We start from the raw sequence: 17,956 nt of genomic DNA on the forward strand, positions 1-17,956 counted from the left end.
CTGAGAAATCTGTGGCACTTTCAAATCATAATGGGTCTCTAAACGCTATTGGCATAGTCTGAAGAAGGGTCTCAACCCGAAACGTCACCTAGTCCTTCTCTCCAGAGGTGCTGCCTGTTCCTCCTGCATTGTGTGTCTATCTTCAGTGTAAACCATACACACTTTAAATACCATTACCACATTGCTAAAAATGGCACATTCTACAATGAAAGTTCAACTGTCCTGTAGTCCATTAGCTTCTCTCTGCGAAGCATGTTGCAGTTGCTAGTTTTCATAGCTTTAGAAATGTTTTGAATTTCTTTACCTGCTATTTTCTCACAAAACACATTCGTCTTTGCTCCCAATCCTAAAATATAGGACATTTGGAAGATTAAAGTAATATATCCATCGTCACTGCAGCTTCTTCCAAAACCCCGGATATAGGCCAGGACTGGAGGATTTGTAAGTTTTAGCCCAGTTAAATAATTAATCCAGTATTACTACTTTTCTAATAATAGTTTTTTAATTCCTTATTTTCAATGGCTCCCTTTATTTTTTTAATTACATAGACTGCCTATCTTCACAAGACTCTCAGTCAGGTAGTGAATTTTTCATGTAAAACATGTTTGGACTACATTGTTTCACTTTGCTTTTAACCATTTTAGGCATACAAAGGACAAACTGTTTAGAAACAAGATTGATAACCAAGTGTTTTAAGTCACATTAATAGTAAGTAACATATTAGTGAAGAGTATTTTATATATTTAAATTAGAACTATCCATTGATCGAAGTACAATAGATGGTGTGATGTTAAATTTGTGAAGAAAGTTTCAAACAAAGGTTCAATATAGCAATAATTATGTGTTTTTGCAAAATCATAGACACATCATAGTGTCACCACATCACATCAAATCACAGTGACTCCCTCAAAAACTGCACTGGCAAAGGTATAAAGAATATTTGGCTCATTATGCACTAGGCAATTGATGGAACAGGACATAATAAAGATTCTATTCCACCTACCAAGATGAATATTATGAATGGTAGTTTGGGAGCGCAGTCAGCAAGATCAAACGTAATCAATAGATGACATAGAAGTAGAACTTGGCCATTCGAGTCTACTCCACAATTCAATCATGGCTGATCTCTGCCTCTTAATCCCATTGTCCTGCCTTCTCCCCATAACCCTTGAGACCCGTTCTAATCAAGACTTTGTCTATCTCTGCCTTAAAATATCCACTGACTTGGCCTCCACAGCCCTCTGTGGCAATGAATTCCACAGACTAACTACCCTCTGACTAAAGAAGTTCCTCCTCACCTTTCCAAAAGAGCGCCCTTTAATTCGGAGGCTGACATCTGGTCCTAGACTCCCACCAGTGGAAACATCCTTTCCACATTCAGGCTATCTATGCCTTTCATTATTCTGTAAGCATCAATGAGATCCCCCCCCCCCCCCCCTTCTAAACTCCAACGAGTAGAGGCCCAGTGCTGTCAAGCACTCATCATCTGCTAACCCACTCATTCCTGGAATCATTCTTGTAAACCTCCTCTGGACCCTCTCCAGAGCCAGCACATCCTCAGATATGGGACCCATATTTGCTCCAAGTACTCCAAATGCAGCCTGACCAGCGCCTTATAACGCCTCTGTTTTCATATTCCGGCCCTCTTGATATAAATGCTAGCATTGAATTTACAGCCTTACTATCGATTCGACTTGCAAATTAACTTTTTGGGAGATCTGCACTAGCAGTCCCATATCCCATGGCCCATATCAGGTGAATAATCAAAGTTTAGTTAATGCAGGCTGCTGCTGCGGGGGAATGGAAACAACATTTTGGAAAGCAAATTAAAAGCACAAATCACTTTTCATTAACTTGCTGTGAATCATTTTATATCCGGAAATGAACACCACCGTTTCACCAGATCTGTGTAGTCTTGCTCACTAATCATCACTGACGTCCAATCCTGCGGGTTGGTATGGCTTCCAGAAAGTCACAAAGGCGACTTTTTTGCTTTGTTTTCCTCCTGTTTTGATTTCTCTTTGTTCCACAAAGAACCACCTAAATGAAACATTCACATTTTATCAGAGATGCATTTGAAATTTCATTTTTTTCTGAACCCTAATTTTGTTTTTACATTCCTTCACTAATAAATCCTGTCACAAAACAAGGAGCAATGTTTGTTTATTGTCGGATGATTGCCCCGGGTGTGAAAACTAGTTTTTAAAAATGGCTTTGAACATTCTGCTGAAATTAGAAAAAGCACTTGGGAAGTTGTGCCTTGGGTAAAAACATTTATCTATTGTTAGCTGGTGTGAAGTCTCAGCCAATGAATAGATCTAAACTGTAGTCAGCATAGCCATGAAACACCATGTTTGCCTGCACTACCCCACATGTGAGAATAAATGAACAGAATCTGTGTGTGATGTAAGATATCAATATTGGTATTAGGTCATAAGTGATAGGAGTAGAATTAGATAATTTGGCCCATCAAGGCTACTCTGCCATTCAATCATGGCTGATCTAGCTCTCCCTTCTAACCCCATTCTCCTGCCTTCTCCCCATGACATCTGACACCTGTACTAATCAAAAATCTATCTTTCTGTGGCAAAGAATTCCACAGATTCACCACCCTCTGACTAAAGACATCTCTCCTCATCTCCTTCCTAAGAGAACGTCCTTTAATTCTAAGGCTACGACCTCCTGTCCTAGACTCTCCCATTAGTGGAAACGTCCTCTACACATCCAAGCCTTTCACTATTCTGTTTGTTTCAATGAGCCCCCCCCCCACTCATTCTTCCAAACTCCAGCGAGTACAGGCCCGGCGCCAACAAACGCTCATCATAGGTTAACCTCATTTCTGGGATCATTTTTGTAAGCCTCCTCTGTACCCTCTCCAGAGCCAGCACATCCATCCTCAGATATGGTGCCACGAATTGCTCACAATATTCCAAATGCGGCCTGACCAGTACCTTATAGAGCCTCAGCATTACATCCCTGTTTTTGAATACAGGCCCTCTTGAAATAAATGGTAGCATTGGATTTGCTTTCTTTACTACCAATTTGACTTGCAAATTAACTTTTTGGGAATCCTGCACCAGCACTCCCAAATCCCTTTGAACCTCCGATTTCTGGATTCTCACCCCATGTAGAAAAAAGTCTATGCCTTTATTCCTACTACCAAAATGAATGACTCCTACACATTGCTACACTATATTCCATCTGCCACTTCTCTGCCCACTCTCCCAACCTATCCATTCCTTCTGCAGAGTCCCTGCTTTCTCAACACTACCTTCCCTTGTCCAAATAATTAATATACAAAGTGAAGAGTAGTGGCCCCTGCATCGACCCTTGCAGAACTCTGCTACATTGCTGCCAACCAGAAAAAGCCCTCTTTATTGCCACTCTTTGGCTTCTGCCATCCAGCCAACCTGCTATCCTTGCTAATATCTGCCCTTTGATACAGTGGGCTCTCGGCTTCCTTAGCAGCCTCATATCAAAGGTTGTCTGAAAACTAAGTAAACAACATCTACTGACTCCTTTGTCTGCCCTGCTATTCTTCAAAGAATTCCAACAAATTTGTCAAGCATGACCTCCCTTTCACAAAGCTATGCTGACTTCAGCCCATTTTATCGTGACTTCTTAGTACTCCGTAACCTCATCCTTTATAATGGACTCTACAATCTTAGCAACCACCAAAGTCAGACTAACCAGCCTGTTCTACTAGGGTACACACAATTGCTGGGGAAACTCAGCGGGTGCAGCAGCATCTATGGAGCGAAGGAAATAGGCGACGTTTCGGGCCGAAACCCTTCTACAGAGTTTTATGATACTGTTCATCCCACATTGTGTAGTGGAGCTCTGGGCAAAAATAGGGAAATTCTGACACTGTAGTAATCCACAGTTAATCGTTTATGTGTCAGCCTTGTTTACATGGACACATTTCCTTCGCTCCATAGATGCTGCTGCACCCGCTGAGTTTCCCCAGCAATTGTGTGTACCTTCGATATTCCAGCATCTGCAGTTCCCTTTTGAACAGCCTGTTCTACTATTCTGCTTTGCTCCCTTCTTGTGCAGCAGGGTAATATTGTCAATCTTCCAATCATCTGGGATCTCCTGTCCCTAGTCATTCTTGAATTATCACATTCAATGCCTCCACAATCTCTAAAGCCACATCTTTCAGAACCCTAGGGTACAGCCTATCTGGTTCAGGTGAGTTATCCACCTTCAACCCTTCCAGCTCCCCAAGCTCCTTCTCCCTAGTAATGGCCACTCCACTAACTTCCAACCCCTGACTCTCTTGAATTTCAGGCATGTTGCTGGTGTTCTCCACTGTGAAGACTGATGCAAAAAAAAATATTCAACTCCTCTGCCATTTCTTTATTCCCCGTTATGACTTTTCCTGCATCATTCTAAAGTCCACTCTTGCCTCTTTCTTACTCTTTATGTAACTGAAGAAACTCTTGCTATCCTCTTTTATATTATTGGCTAGCTTACCTTCATCTTTTCTCCCCGTATTGCCCTCTTTGGTTATATTCTGCTATTCTTTAAAAAGCATCCCAATCCTCTGGCTTCCCACTAATCTTTGCTACGTTATACGCTTTCTCTTTTAGTTTTATGATACTGTTCATCCCACATTGTGTAGTGGAGCTCTGGGCAAAAATAGGGAAATTCTGACACTGTAGTAATCCACAGTTAATCGTTTATGTGTCAGCCTTGTTTACATGGACATATTTCCAGAACCTGTTTCAGAGGCTATGCTGTGGCAAAAAGAACACCAGTCTGAATGTCTCACCACTCTGAATTTTTTGAAGATGTGACCAAAATGGATGATGAGGGCAGGGCTGTAGATGTATATATGGATTTTAGCAAGGCATTCAACAAGGTTCCGCATGATAGGCTGCTCTGGAAGATTAGATCTCATGGGTTTGATCTCAAGGAGAGATAGCAGAATGGATAGAAAATTGGCTTCATGGAAGGAAGCAGAGGGTGATGGTGGAAGGTTGCTTCTCGGATTGGAGACCCGTGACAAGTGGTGTGCCTCAGGGTTCGGTGCTGGGCCCGTTACTGTTTGTCACCTACATCAATGATTTGGATGAGAAGGTACATGGCATGATTAGCAGATGGCACAAGTTTGCAGATGGCACAAAAGTAGGTGGCATTGTAGACAGTGAAGATATCAAAAATTGCAGCAGAATCTTGATTGGTTGGGCAGGTTGAGAAATGGTTGATGGAATTTAATACAGAGAAATGTGAGGTGTTGCATCTTGGGAAGTCTAATATGGACAGGACCAACACAGCGAATGGTAGGGCTCTGGGGAGTGTTGTAGAGCAGAGGGATCTAGGCATGCAGGTACATAGTTCCTTGAAAGTAGCATCACAGCTAGATGGGGTGGACAAAAAGGCTTTTGGCACATTGGCCTTCATCAGTCAGAGTATTGAGTATAGAAGCTGGGAGGTCATGATGCAGTTATATAAGACGTTGGTGAGGCCTCATTTAGAGTATTGTGTTCAGTTTTGGTCACCATATTATAGGAAAGATGTTGTCAAGTTGGAAAGGATTGCAGAGAAGATCTACGAGGATGTTGACTGGTCTCAAGGCCCTGAGCTATAGGGAGAGGTGGAGCAGGCTAGGACTTCATACCTTGGAGTGCAGGAGGATGAGGGGTGATCTTGCAGAGGTGTACAAGATCATGGGAGGAATAGAATAGAATAGAATAGAATAGAATAGTTTCTTTATTGTCATTGTAACATGAACCATGTACAACGAAATAGATCGGGTAAACGTTCAAAGTCTTTTGTCCAGAGTATGGGAATCGAGAATCAGAGGACATAGGTTTAAGGTGAGGGGGGAAAGATTTAATAGGAATCTGAGGGGTAACTTTTTTTTTACACAATGGGTGGTGGGTGTGTGGAACGAGCTGTAGGAAGAGGTAGTTGAACAGGTACAATCACAACATTTCAGAAACATTTAGGCAGGTGCATGGATAGGATAGGTTTAGAGGGACTAGTGTAGATGGGGCATGTTGGTCAGCATGGGCAAATTGGGCTGAAGGGCCTGTTTCCACGCTGTATAACTCTGTGACTATAAGAATTTGAATCACATTTGTCGAAAAAGACAATCCTCTTTTTTTCTGCACTGGTTAATATCATATACCTCTCTCAAATTGCTGACAATAATGCAACCCTACAAAATGATCTATCCACATTCTTCTCAATCTCTGCATCTTTGATTATAGATGTCTTCCCCCCCAATAATTATCCATAGTTGTCCAGCTGAGTATAACCACTACATCTGGTTTTATTTCTATCTATCCAATCTGGGCTAAAGATTTGCTTGCAATAGGTTCAAATGTCTTATCAGTACCGTTGCAAATGGTGATCCCAAGGATTTCCCCCAAGTTTATCTAGTTCCTCATCCATATACTTCTGCTCACCATCCTCCAAAATCAGTGCCATTTCTACACTCACATCACCCAACCTTCCATCACCAGCACCTTTATCCATTTTCCTTCCTTCCTATACAAACTGTTTTACTGCTTGTCCAACTCTCAAAACCGGATGAATAGAAATTTCCTATCATTATTATTGGACTGTATCCCTCTTCCTGAAAACGGTGAATCCCAGTCAGATAGTTAAGTCTGGGATCACAACCAAAGTGAGCTCTGAACTACAGCTCTATAGTATCGTTGAGACTGTACAATAGCATCAACATAATACACCTGGTTCTTCTTTTAGTCTTTTTTTATCAGCAGCTGGAGGTTTAATTCCTGCCTTTGCTACTTTTAGACGACTTTTTCAATACACGTCTGTCCATGTCTGTTCTATCATTCTTTCATTGGGCGTATGACGTGATAACCTTATGTCCACTCACTCATTAGCCATCCCTCCCACTAGCGGACCTACAACTGGCTCCCAATTAATCAACGTGAACTCAACCCCCTGGAACTTGTTTTCAAATCCTTCCATAGCCTTGAGCATCCCAGGTGCTAAAATCTTCTCCATAGGTCATACAGAATGGAAACAGCCCCTTCGGCCCTCTCATCCATGCCAAACAAGATGCCCCACCTAGGCTTTTAAATATTGTTGTGCCTGCCTCAGCTCATTAAAACTAGTCTATTGAGGAGGGGAAGGTTCTGATTAGTTTAAGAACAGAGTCAAAGTCTCGCAGCATCAATACATTACTTACTCAGGAGGTGGACTTTTCCTTCCATTATTTATTATGTAAAATAATATGTGTGTTATGATTGTGTTTATAGTTTGTTTGGTTGTTTGTCTTTTGCACAAAAGTCCGCGAGCATTGCCACTTTCATTTCACTGCACATCTCGTATGTGTATGTGACAAATAAACTTGACCTGACTTGACTTGACACAAAATGCTGGAGTAACTCAGCGGTTCAGGCAGTATCTATGGAGAGAAGGAATGGGTGACGTTTTGGGTCGAGACCCTTCTTCAGAGTGAAGAAGGTCTGAAGAAGTGTCTCGACCCAAAACATCACCCATTCCTTCTCTCCAGAGATGCTGCCTGACCTGCTGAGTTACCCCAGCATTTTGTGTCTATCTTTGGCATCTGCAGTTCCTTCCTACACATTATTCAGGAGTTTGTCTGGTAAGGAACAAGATTAGGTTTACCAGATGACAACAAGAGCACAACAAAATCCAGCTACAGATGGAAACACATTTGCTCAATTCTACCAGATAGGCACCGTTATTCAAGAGTAAGATGTGAAATGAACAAATATACCTGGACAGACTTGTTCAAAGCTCTTAACTTATAACTAGAATTCCTAGCAGTGCTAATAAAATAAAGATACCAATTTATATAAAAATGCTCAGTGATAAATATGAAACTGTTCCATTGCTGCAGATAATGAATAATAATTAGTTATATTCGAAATAAATATTAAATACATTATTTTATTATACAAATTATGTCATTTTAGACCAGTTAATGAATCGGTAAATACTTAAATAATTGCAATTTTATACAAAAGAGATTTGCGCTGATTTCTAACAGTTTTTTTAAACCAATTTATGTTCAATTTACAATAAACATTTCACGTTAGGTTAACTTCAGATATTTAGTAAACCAGAAGATGAATTTCAAACTGCATTTTGTGTTGTGGAATGACCTCCACACTGCCTTTCAATCATATAAACTGTAAAAGGAACAGATGCTAGTCCTAAATTATTTGCTTTGAATTTCCTGCTGAGAAGTATTGGACTGTACTATTTTTCAGCGGCTGAGCTGAAGAGCTAACGTAAACTATCCAGACACTGCTCCAATAAGCATGTAAAAAATAAAAACACATACAGCAATATGTGAATTGCATGGTCCTGAACCAAACAAAATTAGGTGGATTTTGGATATGATGTTAGCATATTGCAGGACAGTAGCCAATATGTACATAGCAAAATCCCATAAGTAGTAATGTCATAATGAACAGATAATCTATTTTATGAAAGTCAGCTGGGGGATAAACTTTGGCCTCGGTATCAAGCATAAGTTACTTCCCTGGTATTATTTATATTACTCTTTGTGCCATTGGTTCCTCCTCACCATCTGAGAATATTAGTACGCATTTCAGGGGTTATTGGAGAGAAGGCAGGAGAATGGGGTTAGGAGGGAGAGATAGATTAGCCACGATTGAAATGCGGAGTAGAGTTGATGGGCCGAATGGCCTAATTCTGCTTATCACTTATGACCCTATGAAGATGGATGCGGCCTTCTTTCAACATATTACCCAAAAGAACGCATATCTTTAGATCTATGGGACCACAAACCTTGAGTTAGAATTGTGAATGATAGAGAAAAGACTGGAAAGGCCTTCACTATCCTGTATGAAATAATCAGGTCACTTACTGTTGCCCGAGTTCTTGAAATCTTTGACACAAGTTGTTTCTTTTCCACTTTTCTGAGACGATGGCAACCAAACCTTTAGATTGCACGAGAGCAGGCAAACGTGCTAGCCAAGCTGGCAGATAGAGAAGGTGGCTTTTAAATAAAATATTAGTAGCCTCTAACAGTGCTACACACCAAATCAAAAACTTTCATTTGATCATGAATGAACAATGAGTGACTAAATGAAATTTATAATTAATTGCGAAGAAAAGCATAAGGCTCAATAAACCCAATTAAAAAAAAATTGTTATAACAGAAAACAATGGAAGTTCAATAAAATTATGTATTGAAATGTGTGTGTGATGTTCAACGCACTATCTTTCAATCTCTCAATTAAAGATTTTTGCCCAATTAAAAAGATGTGTCTCGACCCAAAACATCACCAATTTATTTTCTCAAGAGATGCTGCCTGGCCCGTTGAGTTACTCCAGCAATCCAGTAAATACAGTTGCTGCTGTTTTTTGCAGTGGCTTTTTTGGTTTGACCTCAAAATACATTAGCCCGCTTCTTGGATCCTTCGTGTTGGGATTGATATTTATGACAAGATCTCACACTGCAGCTCATTTCAACATGAAAAATTCATTCTTTTCAGTTTTTGCCTTGCAATGACAGACTTAAAATTCAAGCCTATTATTTGACCGTCAGTTGACTTACTATTTTATTTTCCCCCACTACCGTTGTCAATCTTAATGATATCCTTAGTTCTCTAACTAAACTTGTCATAATCAACATTTAAAATGAAAAGAGGACTTCAGCAGTATCTTCAAAAGTTTGTAGTGAAAACGCACTCGATAAACATTGCTTTTGATGGCAATGACATGTCATCTCTGTACGGCCCAATAAAGCACGAAAGATGATCCATTGCCACTCTGATTTTCCTCAATCACTTTTTCATGAAATAGTATAAACCATGAATTATGCCTTTGGCTCTCACTGGGAATTGTATGAAATATTCAGCACAGATATAGATCATCTGCCACACTGATCCAGCTGATGCAGATGTATTTTGCAAAGCTCCCTTTATCCTGCTTCACTAATCCTCTTATTGTTGCCCACCAAAAGTTAAACTCTACAAATACATTCCTTGCATTTTCCTTTATAATTTCATAAAAAGAGATTTCCCCTTAAACATATCTCAATTATTCCTTGTGTTAGCCAGATCCACAGTCCAGCTACTACCTATCAAAGGACCTGATATCCTCAGTCAATGCTATTATATGTTTATATAAGCCATCCTCAGGAATTTCCTAATGGTTCTAACCTCACAATGTCATAAACACTTCCCATCTGGGATAAAAATCATCCCAGCCTTCTCTTTGCTAATGCATAATTGAGCTATTTGACTTTTTTTTTAACTTCCTTTCTAGAAGAGCCTAGAAAATAAAATAGGAAATGGAGTTAAACATTTATGTAACTACATAACATTTAACAATCTCATTAACAAGGCTCCAGTAACAAACTTTTAAAACATAAAGTCTGAATAAACAAATTAAATATGTTATCAAAATTACTTCATAGGAAATTAGTGCAAAAATAAAAGGGACATCTATCTATCTATCTATCTATCTATCTATCTATCTATCTATCTATCTATCTATCTATCTATCTATCTATCTATCTATCTATCTATCTATCTATCTATCTATCTATCTATCTATCTATCTATCTATCTATCTATCTATCTATCTATCTATCTATCTATCTATCTATCTATCTATCTATCTATCTATCTATCTATCTATCTATCTATCTATCTCCTTATCCTTATACCGATAAAACTCTGATCTTGGATGTGTGTGTGCGTGTGCTTGGTCCGAGCTTGGTCTAGTATTTTGTTAAATGTTTCACGTTAAAATGTATTGCAGGAGGGAAACGGCAGCACAATCATGACAGCACAGTCTCTTGCAGCTGCCCTGTTTAATGCTGCAGCAGAGGCACAGGTTCAAAGCAGACAAAGAACGGGAAATTAGTTCTTCTGAGACATGATGGAGTTCTACCAACAGATCAAACGGCGGCAGGTGGCGCAGCGATATAATTGCTACCTTACAACGATTGCAGCACCCGAGAACCGGGTTCGATCCCAACTACGGGGTGCTGTCTGTACGGAGTTTGTATGTTCTCCCCGTGATTGCGTGGGTTTTCTCCCACATCTCCAAAGACGTACAGCTTTGTAGGTTAATTGGCTGGTATAAGTGTTAATTGTCTGTAGTGTGTGTGTGTAGGATAGTGTTAATGTGCGGTGATCATTGGTCGGTGCAGATTTGGTGGGCCCAAGGGACTGTTTCCACCAAAGATCTTATAGCTATAAGATCTTTGGTTTCCACGCTGTAACTCTTAACTAAAACTCGAAACTAAACAATCATCTTCTTTCATCAGTCAGTTCTCTCCTGACCTTGGGTTGGAGTAAGTGAACTGAGTAAATGAAGCATCTCCATTTACAATATTACAAAACAAACAGACAATTCATTGGCATTAAAGTCTCTGGGCTGAATTCTTTCCTTTGCATAATTACTTTTGATGTCATATCATAAAATATTAAGCTGTTGGCTTTTTTACTAATTTAAGGGAGACGGCCTTCATGAACAGGTGGCAAATGCCTACTCATTAACTTTAACTCATCATGTGGTGATGATATAAACTGAGATAAAGTGCACATCATGTTATCCAAGGATGACTCTTCAAAAATGATGCCACATTTCTTCATTTCTATTCTTTCTTTTTTCCATCTTGTGAAGCAAATGGCATATTAAATCTCCAGAACCGTCGGGAGCAATAACTTGGGCAACCATTGTGAATACATTCTACACACAGACATCATAATACAGAACAAGTACTCGGGCTATAATGATTTAAAGGGGAAGCGAATTGAAGGGAAATATCACCTCCCCAAACCGAACATGCTCAAGGGGATCCTTAATTTGATGTGCCCACATTGTATTCCAAGTTGCTGCGCATTTGTGATATAATGTCTGTAGAGGGGGAGCAAGTGTGCAGTTTTCATTGTTCACAGGTTGTTTATAGCAGCAGCAGGCAATTGTAGTCGGGTTTTTTTGCACTTATGCTTTTGACAGTTTTTTGTGCACAATTCTTTGTGCTTTTGGCAAGAAAGTTTCACACGTGCTCACCCTGTAGCACCATCTCCACATTAGAATGACAACAGGATTCCCAAATTAATTAATCGTATGGACTAAATATTTAGGTAGCAGAACAATAATCAATGAAAGGTAGACAAAAGCGCTGGAGAAACTCAGCAGGTGCAGCTGCATCTATGGAGCGAAGGAAAGAAGGAAATAGCCTATTTCCTTTAGCTCCATAGATGCTGCTGCACCCGCTGAGTTTCTCCAGCACTTTTGTCTACCTTTGATTTTCCAGCATCTGCAGTTCCTTCTTAAACACTACAATCAATGAAAGGTTGATATGACATTCTTTACTTAGCAGTCTCTAAATAAATGGCTGAATTAATTAATAAAATAATGAATAAATAAAATATAACAAATAAATAAATTAAAACATGAATTTAAAAACATCCTTTAAAAGTTAATTTTTCCCAGCAAAGTCGGGTATTATGTGATAGAAAATAACAGAACATACCAGTGATAGTCGGCAGGTCAGGCAGCAAGTGTGGAGAGAGAAACAAAGTTAATGTTTCAGCCAGGATCCTTTCATTACAACTCAGTGAAGGCACAATTTAAATTGCAGAGAGGAACGGGTGTCATGAAGAAAGACAGGTTGCCACACCTGACAGAGATGAGGGCAGACTCAGAACGAGGGCAAAGGGGATTTATTGAGTGTGACCAGAAGTGTCCCACTCTGGGTGAAGCTATCGGCCCTCAACATCGGTTCAACTCCCTGCAAATGTGTTGTCGAGAGGATGGGGAAGGTATGCTAGTCACATATGATCTTTTTGAAGGAAGTGTAAATGGAGAGAGACTATTGAAAACTCTGCAGAAATGACAATAAAATGGTGCAAGTGTGAGATGCAAACGATTGGAGATTTTCAAAAATTAGAAATAAAGGGTTGTTATGGTCCTTTCATCTGAACTGGCCTGAGGTGATACAGGGGGCAAAGGCTGATTCTCAGTTGTAACATGACCTGTCTCGATTTTCGGTGAGCTTAAATTGAGCTTGTTGGGGAAGTGTACCAGGCTGAACAGGGCTCACAGTGGGTGCAGAGAGAAAGTTGCAGGTGCTCTGGCTGAGATTTATGAGTCATTATTAAGTACGGGTGAGGTGCCGGAAGACTGGAGGGTGACAAATGTTGTGCCTCTATTTAACAAGAGCTACAGGGAAAAGACTGGGTACTACAGGCCAGTAAATGCAACATCTGCGGCTGGTATGTTACTGGAGGGTATTCTGAGGGATATACATGCATTTAGATGGACAGGCAGTAATTCGGAATATTCAGCATAGTTTTGTACGTAGGAGATTATGGTCTCATGAATTTGATTGAGTTTTTTGAAGATGTGACCAAAAAGGTTGATAAGGGCAAAGCTGTGGATGTTATATGGATTTCAGCAAAGCACTTGACAAGGTTCCACATGGTAGGCTGCCCTGGAAGATTAGATCGCATGGGATCCAAGAAGAGCTAGCCGACTGAATAGAGAATTGGCTTCCTGGAAGGAAGCAGAGGGTGATGGTTTTTTGGACTTGAGGCCTGTGACTAGTGGTATGCTTCAGCGTTTGGTGGTGGGCCCATTGCTGTTTGTCATTTATATCAATGATTTGGATGAGAACGTACAAGGCATAATTCGTAAGTTTGCTGTTGGGTGGTCTTGTAGATCGCAAAGATGGTTGTCAAAAATTACAGCAGTATCTTGATTCACTGTGATTAACAGGCTTTCACCACTCTCTCAGTCAACACCAATACCACTTTTTAGGATTTGACTTTCTTGGTCTCCACCTTACTGTTTATATTCCCCTTGTTCTCCCCTTCACCATCCCCCTCCCCCCCCCCCCCCCCCCCCCCTCACTCACTCTCTGCAATTTGTTGCCTGTTGACTTCTAACCCTTCTTGGTTCAGACGACAGTCATTAATTGGATACGTTGCCTGTTTTGCTCTCCACAGTTGCTACCCGATTTGCTGAGTATTACCAGCCTTTGCAGTTTAAAAAAAACATTTTTGTTTACTTTGAGAGGACTCATTCAAATGGTACAGCAGAAACTGTGAACAGTAATGACACGTGGGGAAGACAAACCTCTGCTGGGACTTGCAGGGAAGATGAATCTGCTGGGATTTGCAGGGAAGATGAATCTATGCTGAGACTTGCAGGGAAGATGAATCTGCTGAGACTTGCAGGGAAGATGAATCTGCTGGGATTTGCAGGGAAGATGAATCTGCTGAGACTTGCAGGGAAGATGAATCTCTGCTGGGATTTGCAGGGAAGATGAATCTATGCTGAGACTTGCAGGGAAGATGAATCTGCTGAGACTTGCAGGGAAGATGAATCTCTGCTGGGATTTGCAGGGAAGATAAATCTCTGCTGGGATTTGCTGGGAAGGCAGGCCTAACTCAAAACGGCTTTACTAATTTATGGAAGAGTTGAGGGGATATTGAGAAGTTCTGTGAAAAGGAAAGAAAACGTGAAGCAAAAATGTGAAGATAAATTTCAGTGTCCCAACACACAGTGTTCTAAAACGTGGAATCAAAAAGAAGGAATTATTCAATCAAAATCTTTATAAATCTTTCACATATATTGTTCGGTGTGTTCAAAATCCAGTGTGATTTCATTAACATTCATTACCTATCAAGAGTTTGTCCAAGTGATTTTTTTTCCTTTCTAGGGAATGCTAACATTTACTTTGCTGCTTGAACCATTCTTCTTGTGCGAACTCACATTGGAAGCACAGGCTGAATAGCTTACCGTCACAACAGCGTATCAAGCAGCTCGAAAGGATAAGCAGGGACAGAATGGCCTGGTTTACAGAAATAGTTGAAATTTGCAACCCACGGATATAAAAGCATGAGATCTCTGGTTTCCTCATTATTGCTGTGCAAAGGCAAGGGGTTTATGCTGAGTCGATACACAACATTGGCCGGGCCACAGGTGGATTAATACACCCAGCTGAGATTGTTAGGGATGATGTGAAGACCCATTGAGGGGACTAGAATGGATCTCGGGAAGAGCAATTTCTACATACATCTCGAATGATAAAAACAGCATTGTTCTCCACGGAGCAAAGAAAGTTGAAGGGAGATTTAATGCAAGTGTGGAAGGTCATGACTGGTTCAGAAAGGTAGATAGAGGATAACAGTTTCTATAATTGGATGGTTCACGGACCAGGGGGCATACATTTAAATCTTTGAGAAAAACTTACAAGGGGCTTCTCAGGATAAACCTTTTCACTCTAAGTAATTAGGATCTAGAATGCACAAACTCTTAAGGTTGGGGGAAACAGAATGATTAAATCCCCTTAAAGGGGATTGGGAAAGGTACTTTGGACAGACTGCTGATATACATCTACCAGGAGCCAGCATACGGTTGATGAGTTGAATGGCCTCCTGTGCCCTATCAGACTCTGATTAAACGATTCATTGCCTTTTGTCAACACTTTGAAAAATGTTCCATTGCTGGCACAAGGAGAAACCAATGTCAGACCTTTTTTCAGAAGTTATAAAAACCATGTTAGGCTTGCCACTGAGAATGGGAAAAAAAGTTTAGGGTTCAAATGCACGAGTAGCAGGACTTCTAACATGTGCAAAACTAAAATTTACACTATTCTGTAATGATGATATAGAAAATAAATGCATATTCATTTACAAATGGAAATGCACATTCATATTAATGATAACATTAGCCCTGTTTCAATTATGGCATTAGTAAAAATGCAATTTATCCCACTTTACCTGAGGGATTCAGGGTACGATCAAGGATATGAAGAAGTATAAGAAAGTTTCCTTTCTTATACCTCCTCTCTGGAAGACACAGCGCTCACACCATGAATCACACCTCTAAGTAGCTGACCTGTTTGGCCACCTTGCATGTGTGGAGTTTAGACAATAATCTAAAAATTCTTACGCTTTAAAAGCTGTATGCACAAGGTTTTATACAGTAGGCACATAGACTCAGACAACACACAATAACATAATTATACATAAAATTGCACTGAAATTCTACAGGAAGAAGACATGATTGTAAAACACAACTGGAAAACATGTAATTGTGTGCAACTGTCCATGTTGTTGAATGATGCATGGTCATGAGATCCATTTGTTTTAATGCTTAGCCTTACTAATACCAAGTATTTAGTTTTCAGTAAATATTTTTCCTCCACTTTGAGATCCAGTCAGCATCCTCAGAACAGAAGGAAGACCTGGATTTATGTGAGATTAAAAGTGCTGGCCTGGCAAGTTCTGTTGCAGGGACAAAAGGAAAACTTTTTGTCAAACTTCAACTGCAGGTGAACTCAGAGCACACAGCAATGGGCTAATTTTTAAGTTACTTTTCAGGTCGAGGCCCTTCTTCAGACTAAGAGTAAGGGGAAAGGGAAATGAGAGATATAGACGGTACACGGAACAAATGAATGAAAGATATGCAAAAAGCAACGATGATCAAGGAAAGTTGGAGCCCACAATGGACCATTGTTGGCTGTGGGGTAGATGATAACAAGTTTATACACACTGTACATGTTACCCCACAGCCAACACTGGACCATTGTGGGCTCCACCTGCCATTGATCATCGTTGCTTTTTGCATATGTTCTATGTACCTTCTATATCTCACGTTTCCCCTTCCCCTGACTTTGTGAAGAAGGGTCTCATCCCAAAAGTCACCTAGGTATTAACCATTTTCAGTGTACTCCTGCAGTTGAAGGGTCTTGACCCAAAACGTCACCTTTGCATTTTCTCTAGAGATGCTGCCTGACCCGCTGAGTCACTCCAGCTTTTTGTGTCTTTCTTTGGTGTAAACCAGCATCTGCAGTTCCTTCCTACATATATTTTCGGTTGTTATGGGAATGGCAGAATTTCGAGCTTCTAAAGATCTTTCAGAACTAATAGAAATAGGCCATGTATTAAAAACATGTTTACAGATATCCCAGAGTTAGATTGATTTAGCAGCTACTTTCTATCAAATTAATAAACTATCCTAAGATAATTTATTCATATATTATGATGATATTAGCCCTGTTTCAATGAAGGCATGTGTAAAAATGTAGTATATCACAATTTACCTGAGGGATTCATGGTGCGATCAAGGAAATTAAGAAGTAAAAAACTCTGACGTTCAACCTCATTAGGAATCCATGTGAGCTGAAAAATAGAAAGTGACAATAGACAATATACAATAGACAATAGACAATAGGTGCAGGATTAGGCCATTTGGCCCTTTGAGCCAGCACCACCATTCAATGTGATCATGGCTGATCATCCCCAATCAGTACCCCGTTTCTGCAATCTCCCCATATCCCCTGACTCCGCTATCTTTAAGAGCCCTATCTAGCTCTCTCTTGAAAGTATCCAGAGAACCGGCCTCCACTGCCCTCTGAGGCAGAGAATTCCACAGACTGACAACTCTCCGTGAGAATAAGTTCCATGTCCTTCCTTTAGCAATCTAATAGCGCTAATTACCACGCAACAGCCTTTGTGATATCAACCACAACAACCGGGAAAGAGCAAGGTTGACCACAGGAGTTTAATAAAAAAGGCCATTCTCATTCTTGCCATGATGAATGACGTGTGATAGAACAATAACGCCTTTGCTGACATTCAAGGCTCTCAGCCTCTACCAACCTGTAGCAGACCCATAAGGTTGGTGAGAAAACCCCCCATGTCTCTGTTAGTAAGGTGAAATGGAAAGGGGCTATGGGGACTTTGAAGTAAACGTTGGATCTTTGCACCCCTGGCACACACAGCACCATATGTGGTACATTTGCCTAGTTGGCTAAAGCATGTGAATGTCATGTCTCCACTCACTCATCTATGGTATTACAAATGCAACAAATGTGCACATCAATGGATTACTGTGGAGCATGTCCTGTCGACTGACCCACTCACCAGATTTGTTATTACAGGCTTAGGTCACCGCAGACAGTTTAATAGTGTGGCAGAAGGAACATAGAATGTACAACAGTGTGGCA

At 40.3% G+C, this 17,956-nt stretch overlaps 1 protein-coding gene across 3 annotated transcripts in view; it reads right to left on the reverse strand.

Annotated features, from left to right (window-relative positions):
• Positions 1–615: 615 nt before the first annotated feature.
• Positions 616–17,956, reverse strand: part of LOC116977575 (ergothioneine biosynthesis protein 1-like) — a 63,375-nt gene continuing 46,034 nt past the window's right edge. For 2 of the 3 annotated variants that reach the window (XM_033028125.1, XM_033028124.1), the window contains exons 17-19: positions 17,051–17,129; positions 8,843–8,954; positions 616–2,040 (exon numbers count right to left, since the gene is read on the reverse strand). In XM_033028125.1, coding sequence (XP_032884016.1) covers positions 1,923–2,040; positions 8,843–8,954; positions 17,051–17,129 — 309 coding nt within the window. In that variant the 3' untranslated portion in view covers positions 616–1,922. Of the gene's footprint in view, positions 2,041–8,842; positions 8,955–14,076; positions 14,442–17,050; positions 17,130–17,956 lie in introns of all 3 variants that reach the window. The other variant, XR_004413250.1, reaches the window with a different exon arrangement.

The sequence above is a fragment of the Amblyraja radiata genome, chromosome 10 (genome assembly GCF_010909765.2).
Source record: "Amblyraja radiata isolate CabotCenter1 chromosome 10, sAmbRad1.1.pri, whole genome shotgun sequence".
In the NCBI taxonomy this organism is placed as follows: domain Eukaryota; kingdom Metazoa; phylum Chordata; class Chondrichthyes; order Rajiformes; family Rajidae; genus Amblyraja; species Amblyraja radiata.